Below are 16,934 nucleotides of genomic sequence, written 5' to 3' on the forward strand. Positions count from 1 at the left end.
GTGGGGAAATTTCTGCTGAACTGGGTGAATTGTCTTTTCTTGAACGTTTGAATATATGCAACAACAGGATATCCGGTTCACTTCCAGAGGAGCTTGGGAGATTGTCTTCATTGGTTGAGCTTGTGGCTTATACCAACAAGCTGACTGGTCCGTTGCCTCATTCTATAGGTAATCTCAAGAACCTGAAAACCATCCGTGCAGGGCAGAATGAAATTTCTGGCAGTATTCCTTCTGAAATAAGTGGATGTCAGAGCTTGAAATTGCTTGGTCTTGCCCAAAATAAAATAGGAGGGGAGCTGCCGAAGGAACTTGGCATGCTTGGAAACTTGAATGAAATGATTTTATGGGAGAACCAGATCTCAGGGTTTATACCAAAGGAGCTAGGGAACTGTACAAACCTTGAGACAGTTGCTCTATATTCAAATACTCTTACTGGACCAATACCAATGGAAATTGGGAACCTGAGGTTTCTGAAGAAGCTGTACCTCTATCGGAATGGGTTGAATGGAAGTATTCCAAGGGATATTGGGAACCTTTCAATGGCAACAGAAATTGATTTCTCAGAGAATTTTTTGACTGGTGAGATCCCAACTGAGTTCAGCAAGATAAAGGGTCTTCGACTTTTGTACCTCTTCCAGAACCAGCTTGCAGGTGTCATTCCAAAAGAGCTTAGTAGCTTGAGGAACTTGGCTAAGCTTGACCTCTCAATCAATTACCTCACTGGTCCGATTCCTTCTGGGTTTCAATATTTGACTGAAATGCTCCAATTACAGCTTTTTGACAACTCCTTGAGTGGTGGCATTCCTCAGGGGTTTGGACTTCATAGCCGACTCTGGGTGGTTGATTTTTCAGATAATTATCTGACTGGAAGAATACCTCCTCATCTTTGTCAACTTTCAAACCTGATTTTGCTGAATCTGGATTCTAACAGGTTATATGGAAATATCCCGACCGGGGTCCTGAACTGCCAAACATTGGTACAACTTCGTCTTGTTGGAAATAATTTTACAGGTGGCTTTCCTTCAGAGTTGTGCAAATTGGCGAACCTTTCTGCTATTGAACTGGACCAGAACAGGTTTACTGGTCCGGTTCCACCAGAGATTGGAAACTGCCAAAGGTTGCAAAGACTTCATATTGCAAACAATTACTTTACTTCGGAGTTGCCGAAGGAAATAGGTAATCTGTCTCAACTTGTGACTTTTAATGCATCATCAAATTTTCTCACGGGAAGGATTCCACTCGAAGTTGTTAACTGCAAGATGCTCCAACGACTTGATCTTAGCCACAACAGCTTTTCTGATGCTTTACCAGATGGGCTTGGAACTCTTCATCAACTGGAGCTTCTCAGGCTTTCAGAAAATAAATTCTCCGGGAATATACCTCCGGCATTAGGAAATCTCTCCCATTTGACTGAATTGCAGATGGGCGGCAACTCATTTTCTGGTCAAATTCCTCCAGCTTTGGGCTCGCTTTCAAGCTTGCAGATTGCAATGAATCTCAGTTATAACAATCTTACTGGCAGCATACCACCAGAGCTTGGTAATCTTAATTTACTGGAATTTCTCCTCCTCAATAACAACCATTTGAATGGTGAGATTCCCAAAACATTTGAAAATCTGTCGAGTTTACTGGGATGCAACTTCTCATACAATGAACTCACTGGACCTTTGCCTTCCATACCACTATTTCAGAACATGGCCACCAGCAGCTTTCGTGGAAACAAAGGGCTTTGTGGTGAGCCTCTTGGCTACTGCAGTGGAGATCCATATTCTGGTTCTGTTGTACAAAGAAATTTGGATGCTCCTCGAGGTAGGATCATCACAATTGTTGCAGCCATTGTTGGTGGGGTTTCTCTCGTTCTGATTATAGTGATACTGTATTTCATGAGACGTCCCCCTGAGACAGCTCCTTCCATACATGATCAGGAGAATCCATCTGCAGAATCAGATATCTACTTTCCTCTAAAGGACGGATTAACTTTCCAAGATCTAGTTGATGCCACCAACAATTTTCATGATAGCTATGTTCTTGGAAGGGGAGCTTGTGGAACAGTCTATAAGGCAGTTATGCGTTCTGGGAAGATCATTGCTGTGAAAAAGCTTGCATCCAACAGGGAGGGGAGTGACATTGAGAATAGTTTTCGGGCTGAGATTCTGACTCTCGGAAAGATTAGGCACCGAAACATAGTGAAACTTTATGGGTTTTGCTACCATGAAGGTTCGAATCTGCTTCTTTACGAGTACATGGCTAGGGGTAGCTTGGGAGAACTGCTTCATGAGCCTTCTTGTGGCTTGGAATGGTCCACTCGGTTCATGGTCGCTCTTGGAGCTGCTGAAGGGCTTGCTTATTTACATCATGACTGCAAACCAAGAATTATTCACCGTGATATAAAGTCGAATAATATTCTACTTGATGATAACTTTGAAGCCCATGTCGGTGATTTTGGTTTGGCGAAAGTTATTGACATGCCACAGTCCAAATCAATGTCAGCTGTTGCAGGATCATATGGGTATATTGCACCAGGTGAGCCTTCCTCGTTAGATTCAATAAAATTATCGTGCTTCTGTTTGTGATAATTTTATTCCTTATCAAGGTCGTATAATAATTTATTTTCTTTATATTTCTTTGCTGCTGAATTCACTCGGGCACTTTGAACATGGTAGATAGTTTGGTGAGATGAAAGTGTGAAGAAAACTTTAATTTCCACTGTAATATGATTTTAATTGCCATATGCTTAAAATAGTCAATGAGTAACATAGTCGAATTCATTGGATATTTAGGTTAGGGATAAAGTAATAGTGCATTGTGTATATAAATAGTGCTTCTTCTTTTTTTTCATTTTGGGCATTCAACTTTATTTCTTTGCAATCTTGTCCTTTCAAACTGGCCAAGCGTAGACTTTTTATTTTCTTTCTATTTTCTCATTATTTTTATTTATTCAAATTTTAATTAATAGCCTCTCTTTTGTTTTTTAAATTGTTTAGTTCATTTATTTTTAAATAATAATTAATTTTTTAATTACATAGTACTTAAGAAAAAATTGTTATAATTTATCTTTAAATTCTTCCTCTTATATTTTATATAAATAAGTTGTATTTCCATAACACATTAATAAAAACAAAAATTATTTGTTATTAGCAACTTGAATTAACCTTTAAGATAAAATAAATAAAAATGTATAAAATAAAAAAGATAGCCATCTATCTTCTGTTTTTTCTAGGGAGACTAGCTCCCTTATTTAATTAGTGTTAATAAATGGTTTTTGATTTGTTAGTCCATATATTTTAAAAAAATTAGTTTACAAAGTGTAAACACCATCCTTCCATTTCCTTAATTAATAAAATTATGATATCTAAAAACACATCCATAACACGGACACATTCATCTTTTATGTTAAAAATTAACTTGGAATCCTATCCACAACGGAAGTGCGAGTTATAGGAATGGCTCCTGCTAAATTTATGTGCTTGCAACTTATCTGTGGTTTCCATCGCATTGCAGAATATGCTTACACCATGAAGGTTACGGAAAAATGTGACATCTATAGTTATGGAGTTGTTCTTTTGGAATTGCTAACCGGAAAAACTCCAGTACAGCCACTAGATCAAGGAGGTGATCTTGTCACGTGGTCAAGACAATATGTTCGGGAGCATTCATTGACATCTGGGATACTTGATGAACGATTGGACCTTGAAGACCAAAGCACTGTTGCTCACATGATATATGTCTTGAAAATTGCTCTACTCTGCACAAGTATGTCGCCTTCTGATCGGCCATCAATGCGGGAAGTTGTGTTGATGCTTATCGAGTCTAATGAGAGAGAAGGTAATCTTACCCTGTCGTCGACTTATGTTTTTCCGTTGAAAGATGATGCTTCAGGAAAATAGGTGACCGTTTCCCAGATTTTATTAACACATGATTTTTTTTTTGTGCTTATTCTTGCTCGTATTATTGGCAACAGCAAACGATACATCATGTACACTTTCTGATAAGAAAAGATCATGAAATGGCTTATAATCCACGTTACTCTCAAATTCTGTATTTCGTCTTGCAATTAGTACAGTTGCGACAATCCTGTACAGGTAGAAGCTCCCCCCCATACATGTATTTTACAGATTCTGATGTGATAAATTACTCATCGGGCTCCAGTTCCTGTTATTTCTGAAACGTCTTACAATATTGTAGCTACTGTTTTTCTCTTATCTCGTTTTATTTTAATTTATTTACATAACTTGCTGCTGGTGTTGGTTGCTATGGTGAGATCGTGATGTCCCTTTCGAAAAGGGTTTCTCCCGCATGAACTAAAATTGGAAGAGTTGAAAAAATGTAGAGCAGTCCTTGTAATCGTGCTGTAATGCCAAACGTGAGTTGGAGTCGATGAATCGAATTTCCTGTTTGAATAAAAAACTACAAAAACACTCGTCTAAATGAAACATAAGTAGTGGAGATGTCAAGGGAAAAAGAGGTTGGAAATTTACTCGGGCCATGGGTTTCGAAGTTAAATTCTCATGAATCATCTGATAAATGATACAAGCATCGTTCTTACAGGCAGTCAAAGACGTGAACTTAGTCTAAAAAACTGACTTGAGTGCATGTTAATTTTAAAGCTAACCTAGTAAAAACATTTCTGAAGTTAAAATCATTTGAGAATTAGTTTTTATACTCCCATGATCTCCCTCTTATATATATATATATATGAAATCGGGTTCTTTATAACTTTTTTTCAATATTTTCCCTAAATTTGTTGTATAAACTAATGAAATGATTTAAATACTTTCAACTTCTCATAATCATTTTTAACCTAACTGAGTAAATTTGTTTTATTTTTCTCATATAATTAATTTTTAAAATAAAATTTAATACCACAACTTTAATTTTCCATTCAGAAATTTTGGTTTTAAATTAAAAGAAAAAAGAGATTTTAAGGTTAGAAGTGTATCCTATTTTAAAAGGATAGAAACTCAGACTAAAATCATTTTAGAAATAAATTTATTTTATGTCTTTATTCTTTATTCTTTAACTAAACATATGGATGTCTTTTCCGTCGAAAGAGATTAACCAAACACAATCTTTAAGTAGAGCATTTAGAAATTATATATATTGGGATGGAAAAAATAAAGATAATTGATAGAAGTATATGAATTTATTTAAAAACTATATATAGCAAAACCGGATTTATCTAAATGTCTTTGATTCCGTTTCCCAATCAAAAACATTTCAATTAATCCTATTATGAGATACTAACAAAATCCAACCCTAATTTTTTTTTTTTTTGCTGCAGGTAGTGTGAATGAATTGGGGAAAAAAAGTAATCCACATGGTATGACTTATTTTTTGAAGAATGTAAAATGATAATTTTTATTATTGAATTGTTAAAAGAATATTCTTCGTTTTCGTTTGTTAGCTTAATTAGGTGCGGGCACTGTGATGAATAGTGTAGAGTTTTTACTTGTGTGGGTGATACATGAACATGGCCTCTACATGGATTTTAAGCTTGGTTTTCACAGATATTTCTTAAAATTAAGTTGGCGCATTTATTTTTTGCCCTCAACGAATCCTTGCAGGAGCTGTATAACATAACTATGATGCTTTCTAGGTAAAACTTGAAGGGACCATAGCCCCTCAAATCTCTGTTGCCCTCCCAATTCCGACCCCTTTCACAGAAAAAAATATCTCAATTTATCTGTAGATTTGCAGGAAGAGACGGCAAAAGAAAAACACATAAAATGGGTACGCAGGAAAGAAAACAAAATTAGCAGTCAAGCAAGCAAATATATATTACTGCAGCATCTTCCTTATTATTGATACTTTTTGTTAGATACTTTATCCAACTGGAGAACTTCCATTATCTTTTACCACTGGTACTCCCGAATCCATCGGGAGTCTCCTCTGCTAAAATAGAACCCGTCCTCCCTGACCGACCACATGCAATGTTTTCTGCATCTATTCTCGTCTCTCTTTGCATAAAATGCATCGATGTAAGTTTGCTTTCCATTCCATTGCATATTGCAAAAAAACAACCTTCTTCTGAAGAAGTCAATAGATGCTTTAAAGCGAAACACCTGTTTCTGAGACAGATACTTGATTCCGAGGTCTTTGGTTTTGTCCTTGCAGTGAACCATCAATGTCTTCGAGGGGTCACCAGGCAAGTCATTAGTGATGTAAATATGGTACCAAACCCAGAGAAAATCCTCATCAGCAGCAGCAAATGATGATTGACTGGATATGACATAAAAGGCTGCAAGAACAAGCAGAAAATGGTGCATAGCATTCATCTTGCGAAAGCAGTAATTAAGGGTGATATGTTTTTTCGTGCCCTATGACTTCCCCCATTTATACTAAGCACAAGGCCGAGACGAGTAACGGCTCAGCTTCAGTTGCTGCTAACGTTTTCATTAATTATTTGGTCATCTGAATTGAAATTGCTTAGGCTGTCCTGGATTCTCTATTCAATACTGTCTACGTCACACCATCATACTGGATTCTCAACTGCATTTTAACTCATTTAATTTTATCCCAATTTTGTTTCCCGGCTGCATTTACTCATTAACTTTATCCCAGTTCTAATTTCTTTGTTGAGGATCGCTGTTGTTTTTGACAAGTGTCCCATACTACTTCAAAGGCATCGTGACTTTGAGGCGCTTTGGCAGTGTTTAATTTCATCCGTTTCAGTTTGAAAGATAATTTGATCATGTCATACTTCAGAAAAAAACAAATCACAGGTCAAATTTTCAAAAACCTGATTGAATCTTGATGGTCTAATTTGGTGATTAAATTGTACAGATACTACTTTTATATTTTATATATGGGAAAAAAGAAAAAAAAAATTGAACTCTTTCGGAGAACGTGTATTTTTTTGCTTGAAAATAATATATACACGGAGAGAGGCTCTCAGTTTCGAATACGAAAAGGGAATCCTGAAATAAAGATCCGATTGCAAACAAATTTTAAGACAAAGGGAGTAAATTGAATTACTTGAAAAGTAAAGGGACTTTAATATTGTATATAATAGCTTAGAAAAATTTGAGAAAAAAACTAAAACACGTTGGTGCTTCCTGTAGCACAAATTAAGTGTTCGTCGTCTCATATTTTACTATAAATAGTTTTTTATAAAAAAATTAATTTAGTTCTTATATTTTTAAAATAATAAATATTCACATTTTAATATTTTCTTGATTAAATTTTGATATAAAAATTTATTTTTATTATTTTCTAGTTCTTAATTTGAAAAAAAACAGAGTAGTTGTCGGATTTCAGAGTTAAGAGAGAAAAAACTAAAGCATTATTGTGGTCGAATTCTTGAAAAATTAGACAACATATCATTTAATTCTTTATTTTTCAAAAATAATTAGAACAAATAACATGTTGTCCACCCTAAATAGAACAAAACAAAAAGAATTCAAAAGTTAAAGCCCTAATAAAAAGGACCAGGGGTGCTGACCTATCTTGTTAGGTCCATCAACACCTGATCTTTTTTTTTTCTTTTCTTTTATTTATATATATTTTTAAACTAATACTATTTTTATATTTTTTTTCAATTTATATTTATATTAATAACAATCCTCTCTTTTATTTTGTTTATAGAGCCTCTTTAAAATGATTTTTTTTTAATCTTGTTTGAATTTAGATTTTTCTGATTCATCTATAATCTTGTTTTAATCTTTTACATAGATGAACTTTATTTTTAAAAATAAAAAATATATATTTAAATAATATTTATAATATGTATAGCCTTACCTGATTTTTTTTTATTTTATTCGGTCAATTTAATGTGTGTGTATATTTCTATTATTATTTGATTGGATTACAAAAATTATTTTAATCAACAAATTTAGCAAACACAACTGGATAAAAGTCTTGTTTTGAGAGATTAAATATCTTGATTTATAACTATCTCTTGATTTTTTTTGTTTTTTGTTATCGTTTATGATCCTTTTCTTTCATTTATTAACATATATATAATTTTCAATTTATTTAATTACATATATAAATAAAAATTTTATTTTCATTTGAATTCTTGTAACTACAAAAACATGTTGAAAAAACCTAAATGATTCGTGCTTAAAAGTGTATTTTTATCCAGGTTTTATATCATCATTTTGCACTTGAAGTATCAATAATTCCTTAACTGAAACATGTTTTATAATAACATATCTAATAATATAAGATATGTTTAATTTGTGGTAAATGTTCATTTTAAATACAGGCCTATCATATAAATGAAAAGATTGATTGATGAGTTTAAAAACTGAAATTGAAAGGATAAAAAGATGGTCAAACTTAAAAAAAAAAAGATGCTGGTGCTGTCTAGACCGGAATATTGTTCGGTAATTGGGTCATATCTAGAGCTGTAGATCTCAAATTTAGATCTATTTTATATGGATGAAAATGTAAGATATATGCCTACAACTTTCATAGGAGCTCAAGTTTAAAAAGACAATTTTAAATCCAAATTATAGTAACAACGAAAAAGTCCGAATTTGTCCTGCAGCTCGAACATTGTTAAGTATTTAACCCATATTTGGAGTTCTAGAAGTCCACATTACCTCTATTTTTTTTCTGGAAAGCTGATACAATTTCCTACAACTTTCATGTTTTCAAGTGATTTTAATTCTAACGTTATCAATGACGTTTTGGACAGACAAGAGTAGATAAAGATTGTCACTAAGTCAAGGATTGACCGCCCACTCATCAATTAGTTATCAAATCAATATTTTCTAATTTTGGCTTATAAAATAAGGCATTTGTCATGCATTTAGGTATCTTTGTCTCCAGATCAAGATCATGTTTTTGCTTTCTCTCTTTGTATTTTTGTAATGCTTAAGTGTTATTTTCATTAACATCTTATTTATGCTTTTCATTTCCTTTTATTTACTTAGTTAACTTTTATTTTATTTATGTTCTTATCTTGTTTATTTATTTATGTTTTTCCCTTTCATTATGTTTAGTTAAATTTATTATGTCAAGGTGAAAAGGATACACTAATGGTGTAAGAATAAGTATAGTGTGAACTTAACATGAACTTTAATATTTGATACTAACATGTTTTATATTTGTTATCTTGTTCACTCTTTAATACTTTACTTATTAAATGACTAATCTAGATTTATGTTATATAACACTTGATATAACAAATGCTTGGCACTTTCATAGCACAAACTATATGATATAACCTACACATATGCTATGAAAGGAACTTGATTTGTTGTTAACATAAGTTATGATCATGCATACTTGACAACATTTACAAGTATTAGCATTATTCGAATAAGATAATTAATGTAATCATGTTAATAATTTATAATCTGATTGGAACCTTTTTTGTGTGTGGTTTTCAATTGAATAATAAGAGTTTATACTATACTTGTTTGACATACCATTAGTGGATCCTTTAACCTTAACATTTGTTGTTATCATTATTTAATATTTACGTTAATCTTCCATCTCAAAGTTTTCAACAACTTATTTTTCTTCTATTATTATTATTATTATTATTATTATTATTAGTAGTAGTAGTAGTAGTAATAGTAGTATTAATATTAGTATTAGTATTATTATTAGTATTATTGTTATTATTATATTATTGTTGTTTATAATTTATACAATTAACCTCCCTGTGGTTCGATCAAGGTCTTGCCGAGTTATTTATTACTTCGACACTCCAGCACTTGAAAGAAGACATCAATTTTTGATGATATCACTATGTATATAATTTTTCTTGTTAGAAAAATATATCTTTATTTAAAATAATTTTTGTATTTGATATTGTTATCCCATATCATTAAAGAAGGCAACACTACAAAACTATATTGGTGATGAGACAAAGGGACATGATAGGGTCGAAAGACATTCTGAATATTTGTTAATAAACTAAAAGCATCATATAATAAAATAAGTTAAAGAACTACAATATTGATTAGAAAAATAAAAGTATTAAGTTATCATTGCATTTAAAATGAAAGGACTAAATTTACCTTACACCCATTTATAATTATTATTAACAATATACTAAAACGCGTGAGGAAAGCACTATAGCTTCCCCACGCCTTTTAATAATACTTATATATAATAATAATAATAATAATAATATAATTATGATTATTATAATAATTATTATATTATTATCTGATATTATAATTATATTTTTTTTTGTTTTCATTTTTTTTTGTTTTTTATGCCTTTATGAGTTTTTTTTTTTTGCTTTTTTCTTTGTTGTTTTTCCTTTTAATAAATTTTTTTGTTTTGTTTAGTTTGTTAATGAATCTCGAGTTTAATGGGTTAACCTGATATGATGATTTAACCTGAAATTTTATTTTTTTCTTTTTAATTAATTTTTTCATTTAGTTTAGTTTGTTAATATTAAATTTCTTTCTATTTAATTATCATACTTTCATGATACGTATCCCAAACTTGAAAAGTTAACCTAATTAATTATGGGTTAACCTGTCAAAATTTTTTTTATTTAGTTATCAAACTTTCATGGCGTGAATTTAAGGTTTGACGGGTTAACCTGATTTGAAGGGTTAACCAGTTAATTTAGATTTTTTTTACTATTTTTTTCTATTATTTTTTTAATTAATCTATTTAATTATCATACTTTTATGTCATGATATTGCAGCCAGACCCACATCCAAGGCTCTTGGATCCAGTGTTGCAACCAAACTCACTTAAACTTGAGTCATGTAAGTTTAGTATTATTATAAATATTATAAATATTACTCTTGGATCAAGCATTGCAGCTACACTAAAGGCTCTTGGATATATTTTTGTAAAAATACATAACACTCTTAAATCTTAGTATTTTCTGATATTTTTTATGCAAAAAAAAAAAAACTCATGATGTATGTCTTTGTTTTTTTTTCTTTTCCTTTTAAAGTCTTTTACTGTAGATTGCACAGTGCAATCCACAATGAAAAAACTAATGTTTTTAGTTTTTTTCTTTCTTAGTTTTTGTTTTGTATTTATTCTTCTAATTTAGTTTCTTAATATTAAATTTTTTCTATTTAATTATTAGATTTTCATGACACAAATTCCAGGTTTGACCGATAAACTCGATTGATTAAGATTGTTTTTCTTTTTTCTCATTACTTTTGTTCTTCCAATTTTATCTTTTAAGATTGTATACAATTTACGGTGAAAAGGTCGATGCTTTCATTTTTTTTTTCTTTTTATGTCTTTCACTGTGGACTGCACAGTACAATCCACGATGAAAAGGTTGATGTTTTTTTTTTTTTAATTAAAATTTATTATTTAGTTTGTTGATATTAAATTTTTTTCTATTTAGTTATCAGACTTTCATGACATGGATCTCAGGTTTGACGGGTTAACCCAGTTAATTCAGATTTTTTTTCTTTTTCTTCATTAGTTTTTTTCTTCATATTAGTTTTTTTTATTTTGTTCTTTTAATTAATATATTTAAGTATCATATTTTTACGACACAACTTTGCAGTTAGACCCATATCCAAGACTATTGGGTTTGGTATTGCAACCAGACCCACTTAAATTTGGGTTTTTTTAAGTTTAATATTATTATAAATATTACTCTTAGATCCGACGTTGCAGTCAAATCTAAAACTCTTGGATAAAACTTTGTAAAAAAACCTAATACTTTTAGATCTTAGTTTTTTCTAATATTTTTATGAAAAAAATTGATCCCGCGGCATCGCGTGGGTCATTTAACTAGTTAATATAACTAAAAGATCTTGATATTTTACTGCTACAATAAATGACAAAATACTTGAACTTTTTACAGTTTGATCCTCAAGGTTTACTAAAAGGCTTTGGTATTTCACTAAAGCAATGAAAAGTAAAATACTTTAGTCTTTTACAATTTGATCCTCAATGTTTTTTTTTTTTGCAAATTCATTCTTTAACATTGGGTTTACTGATATTAAACTTTATAATTTATTTTAATTTATTTTTATATAATTATCCTAGTCTTGTAACTCAGGTTTTACAAGTTAACACAGATTAACAAAGCTTATTTTTTTGTTTTTTTTTTAATTTTTTTCTCAACTTCATCAATTAATATTAGGTTGATTGAGAATTTGACTTTAAATTTATTTATTTATTTTTTATAGGGTTATCACAGTCTCATGACCTATATCGCCGGTTTTGTGAGTTAACCAAGATGGTCTGAGTTTTTTTGGTCCCTTTTTAATTTATCTTTTTTTAATTTTATTCTTTAATATTGAGAATTAGACTTCATAATTTATTTCAGTTTGTTTTCTATAAAGTTATCGTAGTCTCATGACATGAGTCATAAATTTAATCGGTTAACTTGAGTTGACTAAGGTGGTTTTTTCATGTACTTTATTTAATCAATTTTTTAATGAAAAAATTATTTTTCAATATTATATTTGTTGAGAGTTGAACTTTATAATTTATTTTATTTTTATTTTTATGTTGTTATTTTGATTTCATGACTAAGTTTTTATACATTAAACTAAATTGATTCGATTTATTTTTTAATATTATATTAATTAAAAATTAAATTTAAATTTTTTTACATGTTATTAGAATCTTAAAACCTGAAGTGAAAATTTAATAAATTAACTTAAATTAATTTAAATTAACTTCGACATACTTTTTTCTCGGGGGGCAGAAAATATAATAAAAAACTTTTAAAAAAATTTCTATTCAATAAAAATTTGATTAACGTATGGCAGTCAATTATCTATGACAGATGCTGCAGGGGCCCGAGGCGGCTGCCTACCCTTTTGTCTATGAGAATCCACCACTGCATGCTCAGTGGGGATTCCAAGATAAGGCGTGCACAATGGATGATTGACCAAGCACTGTGCTTTTTTTGTTTTTTTTCAATACCGAATGAAGCATTTGAACTCATGATGAACGCCCATGACCCTGTAGCTTAAATGAGAATCATGTTTTTTTTTAAGAGATCCTGAATCTTTTTAATTAAAAAAAATAATTCAAAATCACTTTTTTTTTAAGTAAGACTAGTGAAATTAGTTTGGACTTCTTGCATACAAATGAAATAATTTGATTTCTCAAAGAAACAAGAAATAAATTTGATCAAAGTATTAACCATAGTTTTTGATAAATCAAATGGATATAATTATTATCAATAAACAAGAGATTTTTATTTTGTTGGTAAAACTAAACAAGAGAGATTCACAATTGAACAACCATATGCAAATTAATACCTACACCATTGACAAAAGAAATCGAGTAAACCACAGAAGCAAAACACTACTATATTATAAATATTACGATGGAGACATTATATGTACACACTTATTTTCCAAGCAAATTAATTCAACTACAGTGAAATGAGTAATCTATGAAAAATAAATGCATTTAGTATGAAATGTGGACACTAAAAATCACTCGGCTTCCCACCTATATTTTCTCACCCAATTGGCTTTATCCCAGCTGATAAAGAACCCATCTTCCTTCACCATCCAATACACAGTTTCATGATTCTCATCCCTGCTTGGTTGAAATGCATGCCAGGATGAAAAGAATCTTTACCATAAAGCTCCACAGGAATGAAGCTTTCTCCATGTGAAGACTTCACCATTAACAAGAGAGCGCTTTCCGACGTCAATGTTTTTGGTTGAACAGCTAACTTGCTTTGGTTTTGAGTTTTTAGGCAAGGCATTGATATCTTGAACAAAGGGTAGACGATGCTCATTTTGTTCATCTGCTGTTGCAGTGCTCAGAAGGCATAGTGGGAGAACAAGGAAGAGAAGAAAGCTGATAAAACCAGTCATTTTGTTAGGAACACTCTCTGCCTGATTCTGCTGTCCTTTTAACATGAACTCTCATTTATTTATGGAAAATGGCTTAGGTGTTGTCGATTATAGGACATGCAAGAATTGCTCCAAATCCATTCAAAGCCAATCCTAATCAAGATTCAAAATTCGAAATTAAAAGCGAACTTGTTCTTACAACATTTTGAAGCATTATGATCTCTTCTTGAGGTAACTAATTTAAATTTCCGTAACATGGACGTGCATACTTTACGGTGGAGCATAATTAAATATGCTATTATTTTTATAGTGTATTTAGTTACGTTGTAATTATTTGTAGTCGTGGTTTGAAAAAAAATATTTTATAAGAAGTATTTTTGGTTGAGATTGGTTTGATATTTATATATATGTGGTTAAAATTGATGTTAAATAAAAAATAGTTTAATGTGTTTCGTTAAAAATAATTTTTAAATTGAAGTTATAAAATAATTTTAAAAAATATATTTATATTGATGATTTTTAATTTAAATATTATAAATTTAATTACCGCTATTATATCATGAAATGAATAATACTTAATATAAAATATTTTTTTATTGTTCTATTAAAATATCTGCAATCCCATTATATATGAAATACATCTGATAAGAACTACAATTTCATTAGTTTTATAAATAAACAATAACATTAGGTAAAATATCATCAGGAATAAAATTGAAATTACAATTAAATTCTACAAATATTACGTCATCAAGCGATTTGTTTCTAATGATATGTAGTGTCATTGAATAACGTGAAATACTAATTTTTTGAATAAAATACAATTAAAAATAAAAAATAAAAAAAAATATTTTTATTTTAGTGAGTCGGACCCGATTCAATACATTTTCAGTTTTAAACCAAACCTTGTTCAGCCGGAATAATAGAAATAGTCTCTACTATTTATGTGAACAGCTGAGACATTCTTCATGTACAAAAGATGAAGAAAGAGATAAAAACTACTTTTCATAATACAAATGTAAAAAAAAAAATATATGGTATGTATTAACTAAACATTTTAATTCAGTGTTTATTTTAATTCAGTGTTTGTTTGCTGTCATTACCGCTGCCGCTGTTGCTATACCAAAGAGGTACTTAAAGAGAAACATGATTAAAACCTTAGCCATTGCGGTGGAGCATCAACAGTATTGTGTTGATCTGTAACAGCATATATTATACAAAAAGTACAGTGCATAATTAAATACTAATTCTCCTAGACAAAAAGTTCCCAGCATGCGATTTCGAAAGACTTAAGTAGGACCATCATGATGGCAAGTCTTAATGATATGCCTAACAGGCAAACAGCAACCCAGGATAAGTGGGGTAATCACTTGTGGGACAAGAAACACAAATAAACTACCCCGGATTGCTGGGGCAAGCAGGTAGATTGTGCTAAGAAAATAATATTGGAAGGGAAAATATGTGGGACGGTTCACTAATGGGCATATGCAATTCTGATACGGCAGATTCATGGGGAGTTGAGCTGGAATCGATGGAGCACGGTTGGGTGGCTATAGAAAAGTCGTCCTAGCTAGCTAGCTAGAGGTGGCATTCCAAGTAGTTAAACAAATGATTGTCCAAGATCAGATTATAGAGGCGGCTCCCATTCATGCTGTCCTCTTACCACAAATAAGACATCTCCTGAAGAGAAACTGGCAAAGTTACAGTGAAGCATGTGCACAGGGAGGGGGATGTCTGTGCTGATGGGGGGGGGGGGGGGGGGCCTTGGACGGTGGTTGTTGTTGTGGTGGGGGGGGGGGGGGGGGGGGGGTTGTCCATTACAGGTGATTGAAAGTATGGTGGTGTTGTTTTTTTAAATAAAAAAATTTAAATTTTACCTCTAATTAACTCCCATTTAAAACACATTACAGTCTGTTTAAATTATAATATTTTTTAAATATTTTTTTAATAAAATCCAATCATTCTACTTTTCTTTTTATTATTCTCTCAAACCATCAATATTCTAACTGTTCTATGAACAATATTGTTCACAGAACAACCCCATGAAAACAATTGCCACTGCTCAGGCCAGCAGCTACTTCTTCAACTCTGAACACTTCCCATCCCACATTTGCCTAACTCAAATTAAAATAAAAGTAAAAATTAAGGACATACTAACGTCAACAGATCTTAATCCCATGCTTTAAGCAGGATAAAAGGTCATGTTCTCGGGGTAAATTTTGCATATTAGCTTTTGATTGTTGAGTCAGAAAAATTAAAAATATATCTAGTTAGAAATAAATTTTTGATTAAATAAAAAACTTGTTACAAAATTAAGCCAGAATCTTTTATTTTGAATACAAGTCTTATATATGTTAATATAAACATACATGTAGCATCATTTATACCTTTTAATTGGAAGCGAAGGATTTGATTTGATTAAACTATTTTAAGAGAATCCTATTTGATCAAATTTCACAATTTTTGAAATTAAAAAAAAAAAAGAAGCTTTGTTTCTTCACAAAACGCAAGGATATCTCAACTTTTATTTTGTGCCAATTACCCCTATACTTTCATTAAAGTAATAATTGATATTATCTCAAACCTAATTCGGTTTACCTTTCCCTGCAAGTAAGCTATCAGCTTGGATGTTAATATCCATGCCAATATGCATTTCAATTGAAAAAAAAAGGGTTTATTTTATTTTATTTCTTTGAATTATATACATTTTATCAAAATTTTAAAAAAAGTTTGTTTAATTATCAATTACCCCTTCCATTTCTTTTGTTTATCAATAACGTCCTTCAATGGAGAATGACTTTATATTTTGTTAATTTCAATTTCTTCTCAAAAGTATAGATAGTTTATCACTTAACTCTCTAAAATTTTTTTTTTTTCAAACATTCGAAAGATGTATATGTAATTTCATTTTGAAAGTAAATTTCACTTCATATATATATATATATATATATATATATAAAATAAATGTGAAGTTCAATTACAGAAATAAAAGTACAAGGCCAAATTTGCCGAAGTATTTTTTAATTCAATAAATAATAGGAAATTTGAGTATGTTTAAGAGAAGAGTTCAACTTGCAATACCTTTCCCTCATGTTCTAATAATGTTTTATACATAGTTGCAGTATGTTATTTTAAAAAAAAAGGGCTAAATATTCTAAAATGATTTTTAATGAAACATGTGAAAGTATTTCCTTTTGTCTTAACGATGTATTGAGTCTA

General features: G+C 30.7%; 2 protein-coding genes across 2 annotated transcripts in view; one reads left to right on the top strand and one right to left on the bottom strand.

Annotated features, from left to right (window-relative positions):
* The window catches only part of LOC105109233 (probable leucine-rich repeat receptor-like protein kinase At2g33170), a 6,076-nt gene extending 1,913 nt beyond the window's left edge, over positions 1-4,163 (top strand). The window contains exons 3-4 of the mRNA XM_011003862.1: positions 15-2,523; positions 3,502-4,163. Of these exons, the coding sequence (XP_011002164.1) occupies positions 15-2,523; positions 3,502-3,887 (2,895 nt within the window). The 3' untranslated portion in view covers positions 3,888-4,163. The remainder of the gene's footprint in view (positions 1-14; positions 2,524-3,501) is intronic.
* Positions 4,164-5,852: 1,689 nt separating this feature from the next.
* Positions 5,853-6,275, bottom strand: LOC105109247 (uncharacterized). Its single transcript, XM_011003879.1, has one exon. It carries the CDS (start codon positions 6,273-6,275, stop codon positions 5,853-5,855), a length of 423 nt encoding a protein of 140 aa, XP_011002181.1.
* Between the last annotated feature and the right edge of the window lie 10,659 nt (positions 6,276-16,934).

The sequence above is a fragment of the Populus euphratica genome, unplaced genomic scaffold (genome assembly GCF_000495115.2).
Source record: "Populus euphratica unplaced genomic scaffold, PopEup_1.0 scaffold210.1, whole genome shotgun sequence".
NCBI lineage: Eukaryota > Viridiplantae > Streptophyta > Magnoliopsida > Malpighiales > Salicaceae > Populus > Populus euphratica.

What these genes read in the sequence shown, in the direction of transcription:
- LOC105109247 (XM_011003879.1), bottom strand. Translation starts at nt 6,275, where the DNA reads ATGAATGCTATGCACCATTTTCTGCTTGTTCTTGCAGCCTTTTATGTC.